This window comes from Salmo salar, chromosome ssa10, assembly GCF_905237065.1.
Source record: "Salmo salar chromosome ssa10, Ssal_v3.1, whole genome shotgun sequence".
NCBI classification, from domain to species: Eukaryota; Metazoa; Chordata; class Actinopteri; order Salmoniformes; family Salmonidae; genus Salmo; species Salmo salar.
In genome coordinates, this window is record NC_059451.1 from 26645291 (window position 1) to 26658188 (window position 12898).

The 12898-nt window shown below is 43.8% G+C and overlaps 1 protein-coding gene across 1 annotated transcript in view; it reads right to left on the minus strand.

The window, feature by feature from the left end:
- Positions 1-12898, minus strand: part of LOC106613892 (cytosolic carboxypeptidase 6) — a 402565-nt gene that overhangs the window by 20313 nt on the left and 369354 nt on the right. The window contains exon 10 of the mRNA XM_045687571.1: positions 4956-5105. Coding sequence (XP_045543527.1) covers positions 4956-5105 — 150 coding nt within the window. The remainder of the gene's footprint in view (positions 1-4955; positions 5106-12898) is intronic.

Below are 12898 nucleotides of genomic sequence, written 5' to 3' on the forward strand. Positions count from 1 at the left end.
TTGCCAAAACTATAGTTGGTTAACAAGAAATTTGTGGAGTGGTTGAAAAAACGAGTTTTAATGACTCCAACCTAAGTATATGTAAACTTCCGACTTCCAAGTGTAATATTTCTGCCATCATTTCTATGACCAAAAACAGCTCCTGGACATCAGAACAGCGATCACTGACTTCGATTTGGGTGACGATTTCTACTTCAACGAGTCGGCAGCTGTGGATGTACTGCTTATTTTGATGAACGTACAATCACTAGAGAATAAACTAGATGAACTCCAAACGAGACTATCCTATCAATGGACATGAAAAACTGTAATATCCATATCTATGTTTCTCGGAGTCGTGGCTGAACATGGACATGGATAATATACATCTAGGTGGTTTTGCATCAGCAAGACCGAACGGCAGCTTCGGATAAGGTGAAGGGCGAGGTGTGTCTCTTTGTTAACAACAGCTGTTGCACAATCTTTAATGTTAAGTCTCAAGGTTTTGCTGGCCTCAGTTAGAATCAGAGTATGTGAGCAGAGCAGATGAGGAGCAGAGCATGCCCAATTTGACTGGAGCGCAGAGTGAGTTTCCCAAAGGCTGGAGCGTCAGTCTTCTCGCCCGCTCCATTGATTTTGTCCCAATAGGCCTGACATTTTACTTCTTTCAAGGAGCTTTACGTTTTGATAGGGTTATTTTGCCTAAAAACCTTTAGAACTACCTATAGAAAAATGTAAAAACATCTCCGCATCCCTACCCAGCCTGGCAAGAGTGGCCAGAAGGGTGTTTAGCATCCCCAGTGGCTCTGCAAGCGTGGCGAGTGTATTCTCTGCTGTTGGCCTGCTCTCCAGGCACCATCGCATGAGCCTGAAGCTACAGACTCTAGACAAACTACTGTTTCCAAAAGTGAATTCAAAGGCATTGTAGACTGAGCCTAATAAGGTATTTTTCGTAAATGTTTTATTTAATTCTAAGTCACAGCCTATATGCACAATTTATAGACTATACTAATTTAATACAACAAAATGTTGTTTAAATGCTGAGTGCTTGATGTTCCTGCCAGCCTAGTGTGTCACACTCGCAAATGTTTTTCAATTTACACTGAGCATACAAAACATTAAGGACACCTGCTCTTTCCATGACATGGACTGACCGGGTGAATCCAGGGGAAAGCTATGATCCCTTATTAATGTCACTCCTTCAATCAGTGTAGATGAAGGGTAGGAGACAGGTTAAAGAAGGATTTTTAAGCCTTGAGACAATTGAGACATGGATTGTGTAACGTGTACCATTCAGAGAATGAATGGGAAAGATAAAAGATTTAAGTGGCTTAAGTGCCCGGCGCACCTAAGTCTCGGCGCACCTACTACCACCCTGTTTTTCACACTGAACAGTTTCCCGTGTGTATCAAGAATGATCCACCACCCAAAGGACATCTAGCCAACTTGACACAACTGTGGGAAGCATAGGGGGTCAACATGTGCCAGCATCCCTGTGGAACGCTATCGACACCTTGTAGAGTCCACGCCACGATGAATTGAAGGTGTTCCTAATGTCTGGCATACTCAGTGTATTTATTTGTAGACTATAACCTTGAAATAATAGGCTAATAGTCTAAATAATTCATTTTCATTCCTTGGGCTACCTGTCTGGCTCCTGACCTATTTAGAGTGTTTATATACTGTTTTTAATACCACATGTAGCCTTCAAACGGTCAACTTTTCATGTTGTTTATTAAAATACTTTTCATTCAAATCATATGGTTTCGTTTCAATACTTTAAAACCTATCCGTAGGTCCAGGTAGTCACAAAAATAGATGGGTGTTTAAATCGTGATTTTAATGAATGGAACGAATTTGCAGTGGGTTTTAGTGGAGCAGTTGGAAAGGAGGTGGAGTACAGGAGCAGTGCACAAGCACCGAGGCTTGAGCTCACCTTTAGATCACCTTTACTCCACACACAGAAACGCATACAAAGCTCTCCCTTGCCCGCCATTTGGCAAATCTGACCATAACTCTATCCTCCTGATTACTACTTACAAGCAAAAACTCAAAAAGGAAGAACCAGTGATGCACTTAATACGGAAGTGGTCAGATGAAGCGGACTACAGGACTGTTTTGCTAGCACAGACTGGAATATGTTTCGGGATTCAACCGATAACATTGAGGAGTTTACCACCGTCACCGGCTTCATTAATTTAATAAGTGCTTCGTCGACGTCGTCCTCACAGTGACTGTACGTACATATCCCAACCAGAAGCCATAGATTCCAGGAAACATCCGCACTGAGCTAAAGGATAGAGCTACTGCTTTCAAGGACCGGGACACTAATCCGGACGCTTATAATAAATCCCCCTACGACATCTGACAAGCCATCACAGTCAAAACGTCAATACAGGACTAAGATTGAATCCTAATACTCTGAAACTCGTCGGATTTGGCAGGGCTTGCAAACTATCATGGATTACAAAGGGAAACCCAGCCACAAGCTCCCCAGTGACGTGAGCCTACCAGACGAGCTAAATTCCTTCTATGCTTGCTTTGAAGCAATCAACACTGAACCGTGCATGAGATTACCAGCTGTTCCGGATGTCTCTGATTTCAATCTCCGTAGCCAATGTGTGAGAACCTGTTTAAAGGTCTAACATTCACAAGGCTGCGGGGCCAGGCAGATTACCAGGATGCGTACTCAGCGCATGCACTAACTAGCTGGCAAGTGTCTTCATGACATTTTCAACCTCTCCCTGACCCAGTCTGTAATACCTACATGTTTCAAGCAAACCACCATAGTCCCTGTGCCCAAGGTCACCTGTTTAAATTACTATCGCCCCGTAGCACTCACATCTGTGCCCATGAAATGCTTTGAAATGCTGGGCAAATTAAATCAAAGTTTTTATTGGTCGCGTACACATATTTGCAGATGTTATTGCAGGTGCAACGAAATGCTTGTGTTTCCAGCTCCAACAGTGCAGTGATACCAAGAAAAAACAACAATACACACATAGGAAATATCTGAACATGTCATGTATACATATAATGGTGTGTAAAGATGGTATGGACAGTATACAGTGCATTCGGAAAGTATTCAGACCCCCTTTTCCCACATTTTGTTATGTTACAACCTTATTCTAAAATTGATTAAATAAAGAAAAATCCTCAATCTACACACAATACCCCATAATGACAAAGCAAAAAAAAATAAATCGAGGCACAGATCTGGGAAAGCAGCATTGAAGGTCCCCAAGATTCAATTTGGAACCATCAAGACTCTTCCTAGAACTGGTTGCCCAGCCAAACTAAGCCATCGGTGGAGAAGGGCCTTGGTCAGGGAGATGACAAAGAACCTGATGGTCACTTTGACAGAGCTCCAGACTTCCTCTGTGTCGATGGGAGAACCTTCCAGAAAGATAACCATCTCTGCAGCACTCCACTAATCAGACCTTTATGGTAGAGCAGAAAGACGGAAGCCACTCCTCAGTAAAATGCAAATTACAGCCCGCTTGGAGTTTGCCAAAAGGCACCTAAAGACTCTCAAACCATGAGAAACAAGATTCTCTGGTCTGATGAAACCAAGATTGAACTCTTTGGCATGAATGCCAAGCGTCACGTCTGGAGGATACCAGGCACTGCTCATCACCTGGCCAATACCATCCCTATGGTGAAGCATGGTGGTGGCAGCATAATGCTGTGGGGATGATTTTTAGCGGCAGGGACTGGATCAAGGGAATGATGAACGGAGCAAAGTGCAGAGAGATCCTTGATTAAAACCTGCTAAGAGCGCTCAGGTATTCAGACTGGGGCGAAGGTTCACCTTCCAACAGGACAACGACCCTAGGCACACAGTCAAGACAATGCAGGTGTTTCAGAACAAGTCTCTGAATGTCCTTGTGTGGCCCAGCCAGAACCCGGACTTGAACCCGATTAGAACATCTCTGGAGAGACCTGAAAATAGCTGTACAACAACGCTCACCATCCAACCTGACAGAGCTTGAGAGGATCTGCAGAGAAGAATGGGAGAAACTCCCCAAACACAAGTGTGCCAAGCTTGTAGTGTCATACCCAAGAATAATCTATGCTGTAATCGCTGCCAAAACTGCTTCAACAAAGTACTGAGTAAAGGGTCTGAATACTTATGTAAATGTCATTTCAGTTTAACATTTATTATAAATCAGCAAACATTTCGAAATAACTGTTTTGCTTTGTCATTATGGGGACTGTATATGTACATATCTACCTCAATTACCTCGTACCCCTGCACATCGCCTCAGTACTGGTACCTGATGTATATAGCCAAATTATCGTTACTCATTCTGTATTTTTACTTGTGTTATTATTTTTCTATTTATCTTTTTTCTTTCTGTATTGTTGGGAAGGGCCCGTCAGTAAGCATTTCAATGTTAGTCTACACCTGTTGTTTACGAAGCATGTGACAAATAACATTTTATTTTACACATGCAGGCACACACACGGCTGTATACACTCACAACAAAAGGTTAGCTCTTTATTGAGTCAGCATAATAAATAAGTGGTGGACAATCTGACATTCTTTATGTATGCTGGTTGGCTAAAATCATTTGGGCTGTTGAAAGACTTTCCTTGTGTACTGGTGAAGAAAGTTCTATGAGAGCTGTGAATGTGTCACTGCACAAAAAAGGTTATTCTTCTGGCTATATGTAACTGGCACTGATACAAAATGTCACATTGGCTGAGCGCTGAAGGTCAGTGTGGCTGAGAGGTGAAAGGGAACACAGAATTTTAAAATATAGCTTCCATACCCAGCTGTATGATAGATCTCGGTTAACCCTGTGGGTGATACAGTAACTACTGTAGCATAGCCAACTAGCACCTGCTAATATGTGGGCTGTATTTCCTGTGGAACATATGTGAGATGAGTATGGTTAGGATTGATATGTCCTGACCAGGGAAAACTCTGGGCCCTAAAGTTGTCCCTGGTACGGTTGATGTGATGGACTTACAAAGGAGAAGTCTGGGGCATTGTGGCAGAGCAGGCGAGGGAACACGGCTTGTCTCTGGACTCTCTCCTCCTCCTCAAACACGTTCCCGTACATGAAGCCATTCATCATGGTGGAGTGGGCATGAACATCAATGTAGAACTCCAGCCCCACCTTATGAATATGCGACACACACAGACACACACAGAGAGAGAAATGGGCACAGGGCAGGGGTGTCACAAACCTGCCGAATATACACCATTTACAAATTTCATAGCCATTGCCATTTCTATCAAAATGTAAAGATCTTGATTTGACTAAGACTCCTTGGCTACATATTTTTCAAATGCCCACATCATGTATTCTACCGAGCACAAAAACATTGGGAACAACAACAACCAAGCTGTGTCACACAAATGCCTTGTTTGGCTGTGGAGGGCATCTTCCTAGTGAAAGACGACTCTCAGAGGTGGCAGAGCACCAGAGGAAAATCACAGAAGAGCTAGCAAACCTCCCACAGCGACAGTGAGAGAGAGAGCGAGGGAAGAATGATGATACTAGTCATATTTTATCCCCTGTAGAGCCCAGGGACAGAGCTGAGGAGAGGAGAGCCCAGGAGACTGGCTTGGTGGCCCCACACAGATGAGATGTGGAGACTGGCTGGGGAGAGCCTTCCAGATACAGCTGCACTACAATAAAGCAGCCCACACACAATCAGGCTTTATTCAGACTATCAGTTACTGTAGCTACACTGCTTCCCACACAGCAGGCTGAGGAGCTGAGAGAACCAGCTGTCACACACGCACACACATGCACACACATACACTACATGACAAGAAGTATGGGGACACCTGCTCATCCAAAATCATGGGCATTAATATGGAGGTTGTCCCCCCCTTTGCAGCTATAATAGCCTCCACTCTTCTGGCTTTCCACTAGATGTTGGAACATTGCTGCGAGGACTTTCTTCCATTCAGCCACAAGCGCATTAGTGTGGTTGGGCACTGATGTTGGGCGATTATGTCTGGCTCGCAGTCAGTGCTCCAATTCATCCCAAAGGTGTTCGATGGAGTTGAGGTCAGGACTCTGTGCAGGCCAGTCAAGTTCTTCCACACAGATCTCGACAAACCATTTCTGTATGGACCTCGCTTTGTGCACGGGGGCATTGTCATGCTGAAACAAGAAAGGGCCTTCCCCAAACTGTTGCCACAAAGTTGGAAGCACAGAATGGTCTACAATGTCATTGTATGCTGTAGCGTAAAGATTTCCTTTCACTGGAACTAACTAATTGGCCTAGCCCGAACCATGAAAAACATCAACAGACTATTATTCCTACTCCACCAAACTTTACAGTTAGCACTTTGCATTCGGGCAGGTAGCATTCTCCTGGCATCTGCCAAACCCAAATTCGTCCGTCGGACTGCCAGATAGTGAAGCGTGATTCATCACTTCAGAGAACGCGTTTCCATTGCTCCAGAGTCCAATGGCGGCGAGCTTTACACCACTCCAGCCGGCACTTGGCATTGCACATGGTGATCTTAGGCTTGTGTGCCTGCTCGGCCATGGAAACCCATTTCATGAAGCTCCAGATGAACAGTTATTGTGCTGACGTTGCTTCCGAAATTATAAAGCTAGACACATTTATCAACCAATATTAACAAAACAATCAACACCCAAACATGGAAAACCAATGCCAAAAAGAAAACGCGACTCCTCGACGGACACAGACGATTTATGCTTTTCACCACTGGGAATGGTAAGGGTGGTCAATAAATGATAAACTGGACATACTTCAATTAGTTAGTAAAGATATAAAGGAGTTGAAGGCGAGCCTTGAGATGAGTGACAAAAGCTGCGACAATGGAGAAAGAAACAAACAAGCTAAAAGGTACAGTCAAAAAGATTGAAATGGACGTTAATGAACATAAAAAGGAGTACATGTTTCTCAGGGAAGCCTTACTTGACATCAGTGGTGATTTTAGCATGTAAATCTTGGTGGGGCAAACCCCCCCCCCAAACATTTTTTTTTTTTAGATGCATGCCAGCAAAGCCACTACACAACAACACTAAACAATACATGAATTGCACTATAACAGCGACAAGCGTTGCCCACAAACATTTAGGGACTACATAAAGCTGTCCCAACAGCAGAGCTTTCTTTCCAGCACAATGGAGTGAATCCTTTCCACCGCTACACCTGGCTATCAGCGGAGCCTTGTCTGGCAGCGAAACAATTCATTCAGCCTCATTTACTGCCTTTTTAAAAACATAGCTGATATGGCTGAACATATCTCCCTGGCATATTATATAATTTATGCAGCAGCATATAAAACATTTATGGACTCACCTTGTTGTGCGCGGCGGTCTGTCATTGGCAAATTTTGTCATCAAAGAAAAAGATTTACAATTCCGAGTTGTATGACCGTTCAAAACTTATTTTTCCAGTGTGACTTCCCAGTTGCAATGCTTGCGCTTAGCCACTGTAACTGATTCCTTCCAAATAACTCATTGTTGAATTTGCGATGTACAACTTGTTGTGTAATGTTTATGGCCGATGAGCACCGATACGTTTTATCTATATTTTCTCTTCATTATTTCTCTTCATATGACAAGGATTAAAAATAATTTGCCAGTAGACTTGATTCATGATGATGACTGCTAGCTAAGATTGTGAAAGTAAGATGTTGACATGATCAGTCCAATCAAAGCTACTGTACATATAACGTGATTTCTGTGGCCAATGAACTTGAGCCTTCTTGGAAGGGCACTTGTAATATAACTCTGTCTCAAAGGGCTGAAATTTTGGATGTCTACCATTACTAAAGGACTGAAGCTAGGCGATTGCGCAAGGTCCCTATGACTGACAGAATACTGAGCTAATGCCCCACCTGCCCTGAATGACGGGTCGCCACTGTTTCACATACAGACTAGATCTGTGAGACAAAATCTGGTACTGGTATCAAAAGAAAAAGAGGGCGAAGTCCTGAAAGTGTGGTGAAAGAATTTCAGCCAATACTGTTGCTAAAATCTAACTCGAACGTGTACACCTTTTCAGACAGAAATATGCATCCCAAATTTGCATCCTTCAAAGATAAAATAATGGTTAAAAGCCTGGGGAAAAGACCCGCTGGCATGAATGATATGTTCCCGAAGGAAATTGCAGAACTGCGCAAAGTTCTGTAACCACTCTTCAAGGAGAATAGATTAAAAGAGAAACGTGTAACTCTTGTAGTCGATAAACTGTATATTTATAACCAAATGTTCAGAGACACCAAGACTACTCCATGGCTATTCTAAATATTACAAATTTCCCATAGAGGATTAGAATAATGGAACACCCAATACTATGCATGATAGGGATTGTAATAACACAATATATATAAAAATAAAATACAACAATTGATAAAGAACTCCAACTACACTATACCATTCAAGATAGAGAATGTTGTAAAATAATTCATATTCAACTTTCTATTTATAGTATCTTATAAATAGATAAGACAGCATTAGAAGAAAGGATAATTAGATAAATAATACATCTTAAAATGAACAGCAAAAAAAGAAATGTCCCTTTTTCAGGACTCTGTCTTTCAAAGACAATTTGTAAAAATCCAAATAACTTCACAGATCTTAATTGTAAAGGGTTTAAACACTGTTTCCCATGCTTGTTCAATGAACCATAAACAATTAATGAACATGCACCTGTGGAACGATCGTTAAGACACTAACAGCTTACAGACGGTAGGCAATTAAGGTCACAGTTATGAAAACTTAGGATACTAAAGAGGCCTTTCTACTGACTCTGAAAAACACCAAAAGAAAGATGCCCAGGGTCCCTGCTCATCTGCGTGATCGTGCCTTAGGCATGCTGCAAGGAGGCATGAGGACTGCAGATGTGGCCAGGGCAATAAATTGCAATGTCCGTCCTGTGAGACGCCTAACACAGCGCTACAGGGAGACAGGACGGACAGCTGATCATCCTCGCAGTGGCAGACCACGTAACAACACCTGCACAGGATCGGTACATCCGAACATCACACCTGCAGGACAGGTAGAGGATGGCAACAACAACTGCCCGAGTTACACCAGGAACGTACAATCCCTCCATCAGTGCTCAGACTGTCCACCATAGGCTGAGAGAGGCTGGACTGAGGGCTTGTAGGCTTGTTGTAAGGCAGGTCCTCACCGGACATCATCAGCAACAACGTCGCCTATGGGCACAAACCCACAGTCACTGGACCAGACAGGACTGGCAAAAAGTTATCTTCACTGACGAGTCACAGTTTTGTCTCACCAGGGGTGATGGTCGGATTCGCATTTATTGTTGAAGGAATGAGTGTTACACCGAGGCCTGTACTCCAAATCGATCCCGCTCCAGAGATGGAGGGTCCGTCATGTTGTGGGGCGGTGTGTCACAGCATCATCGGACTGAGCTTGCTGTCATTGCAGTCAATCTCAACGCTGTGCGATACAGGGAAGACATCCTCCTCCCTCATGTGGTACCCTTCCTGCAGGTTCATCCTGACATGACCCTCCAGCATGACAATGCCACCAGCCATACTGCTCGTTCTGTGCTTGATTTCCTGCAAGACAGGAATGTCAGTGTTCTGCCATGGCAAGAGAAGAGCCCGGATCTCAATCCCATTGAGCACGTCTGGGACCTGTTGGATCGGAGGGTGAGGGCTAGGGCAATTCCCCCCAGAAATGTCCGGGAACTTGCAGGTGCCTTGGTGGAAGAGTGGGGTAACATCTCACAGCAAGAACTGGCAAATCTGGTGCAGTCCATGAGGAGAAGATGCACTGCAGTACTTAATGCAGCTGGTGGCCACACCAGATACTGATTGTTACTTTTGATTTTGACGCCCCCTTTGTTCAGGGACACATTATTCAATTTATGTTAGTCACATGTCTGTGGAACTTGTTCAGTTTATGTCTCAATTGTTGAATCTTGTTATGTTCATACAACTATTTACACATGTTAAGTTTGCTGAAAATAAACGCAGTTGACAGTGAGAGGACGTTTCTTTTTTTGATGAGTTGATAAGGAGTTGGAACACAAAGGAATTCAACACAGTAGGGATAAAAACACAGCAAACGGGACATATAGTGCATTCGGAAAGTATTCAGACGCCTTGACGTTTTCCACATTTTGTTACATTAACAGCCTCGTTCTAAAATGGATTAAATCATTTCCCCCCCCAATCTACAAACAATAGCCCATAATGACAAAGCGAAAACAGGTTTTTAGAAATATTTACAAAATTATAAAAAAATACAATAACAGAAATACCTTACTTACAAAACTATTCAGACCCTTACTCAGTACTTTGTTGAAGCACCTTTGGCAACGATTACAGCCTCGATCGAGTCTTCTTGGGTATGACGCTACAAGCAAGTTTCTCCCATTCTTCTATGCAGATCCTCTCAAGCTCTGTCAGGTTGGATGGGGAGCGTCGCTGCAGAGCTATTTTCAGATCTCTCCAGAGATGTTCTATCGGGTTCAGGTCTGGGCTCTGGCTGGGCCACTCAAGAACATTCAGAGACTTGTCCTGAAGCCACTCCTGCGTTGTCTTGGCTGTGTGCTTAGGGTCGTTGTCCTGTTGGATGGTGAACCTTCACCGCACTCTGAGGTCCTCAGTGCTCTGGAGCAGGTTTTCATCAAGGATCTCTCTGTACTTTGCGCCGTTTATCTTTCCCTCAACCCTGACTAGTCTCTGCCGCTGAAAAACATCCCCACAGCATGATGCAGCTGCCACCACCATGCTTCACCATAGGGATGGTGTCAGGTTTCCTCCAGATTGTGACACTTGGCATTCAGGCCAAAGAGTTCAATCTTTGTTCATCAGACCAAAGAATGTTGTTTCTCATGGTCTGACAGTCCTTTAGGTGCCTTTTGGCAAACTCCAAGTGGGCTGTCATGTGCATTTTACTGAGGAGTGGCTTTCGTCTGGCCACTCTACCATAACGGCCTGATTGGTGGAGTGCTGCAGAGATGGTTGTCCTTCTGGACTGTTCTCCCATCTCCATTGAAGAACTCTGGAGCTCTGTCAGTGTGACCATCGGGTTCTTGGTCACTTCTTATATAGACAGGTGTGTGACTTTCCAAATCATGTCAAATCAATTGAGTTTACCACAGGTGGACTCCAATCAAGTTGGAGAAACATCTCAAGGATGATCAATGGAAACAGGATGCACCTGAGCTCAATTTCGAGTCTCATAGCAGGGGTGTCTGAACACTTATGTAAATAAGGTATTTCTGTTTTAATCTTTAATACATTTTGCAAACATTTCTAAAAACCTGTTTTTGCTTCATCATTATGGGGTATTGTGTATTATTAAAGCTGATCTAACCCCTAATAAACATTTTTACAAAAATAACACACTCCCTAAATCATTAATCCAAGCTTTATTTCAAAAGTTTGGCTTTAACAGTGCAATATGGTGATAGACATTCTCTCTAGGGACAGTCTTCTGAAAATCTCTATCAGTTGACAAGGCTGCATAGCAGTGGTGACACAGTGGGGAATAACAGTTCAGTTACATTTTATCCAGTTGAGAGTTGTAGAATAGGATTCAAGGCCAATCACATGCTACTGTGGCCAGTGTATAAAGCTCAGGCTTACTCTCGCTCTCTCTCTAGCCCTGGACACAGTGAATCAGGTGTAATGGGCCCTCTCTCACTCTCATTCCCCTTGACCCCTCACTCTCCAGCCCAGCACAGCCTCCTTCCCCTCCCTATCTCTCCTTCTACTCTTGTTACACATTCCAGAGCGCACCTCAGTTCCCGGGGGTCGTCAGGCAGTGGGGAGGGATGGAGGAGAGGGAGAAGAGGAGGGTGGAGAGGGCGACGCGATGCTTGAAATTCTGCTCACAGCCAAAGCAATTTCCTGGCAAGCGTGGTGCTGTCAGCTGCTCTGATGGCTAGCTGTGAAATATTGTGGCTGGGAGTGGGCCGGCAGCAGGCTCTGGCAGCCTGATGGATGGAGCCCAAGCGGAAGAAGGGGAAACAACAACAAAAAAATTGAAAAAAAAGCAAAACGCAGCCGCCATTAAGGCAGCTCCATCACGCAGTTGAAGGAGTTCCCAGGGTCTAATAGAGGCAGAAAGCCCTCTAATCGGCAGCGCTCGCCAAGCTAAAGGGGAGGAGGTAGTTGGGAACCACCCCTTGTTAAAGCACAGCTCGAATGATGGGGTACTGTATGTAATGGTGCGATTTGAGCTGGCGCAGAGCTCCTGCAACGATGGAGTTGGATTGGCTCACCTGCTTTTTTTTCTTCTGTTAACAATGTAATTAAGAATCTAAATGAAATGGTCGCACAGCGTTGGGTCACTTAAATGGCCGTGCTCCAGAAGTTTTCTCTGGAATTATATAAAAGATTCAATCTGGGAAGCCAAAGTGAATCTCCAACAGAATCTCCCAGTCTCCAAACAAAACGTCACTCTGGTGATCCCCCTAAAATGTCAAGGACAATGGAAGTACAATGATACAGTGAAGTTCAATCCAGCCCACAATGTCAGCCAGCATAACAGTCTCCTAATGCGCTGTCAATCACAGGCAGACAGGACTGTGAGGCTGGAGCAGTGATTGATTGTTTCATTAACAACCCACCTTGACCTAGAGAATTGTTCATATGAAATTGTAATTAAGCAATTAGAGACAATTAAGAAATGTAGGGAATGAAAGTCAAAAGACAATCTGAGTGTAGAGGCTTTACAAATGAAACCTCTCAGAGAAAGATGCAGAGAACGGATTGTTCCGGCAGAAGCTCCCTACAACTCAATAGAAGGACTCGGGCTCAACTTCATCTGAACTGGTGTTGCTGCAGTTTAGTTTAAAGCGGAAGGTCAAATGAATTTTGTCCGACAAGTACTTATCTGCTGCATAATAATTAGTCTGGGCCTATAAGGGCCATAAACGGTTCGCTTATCTTAACACAGAAGAAATGCTGCTGATTTAAGCAGGATTA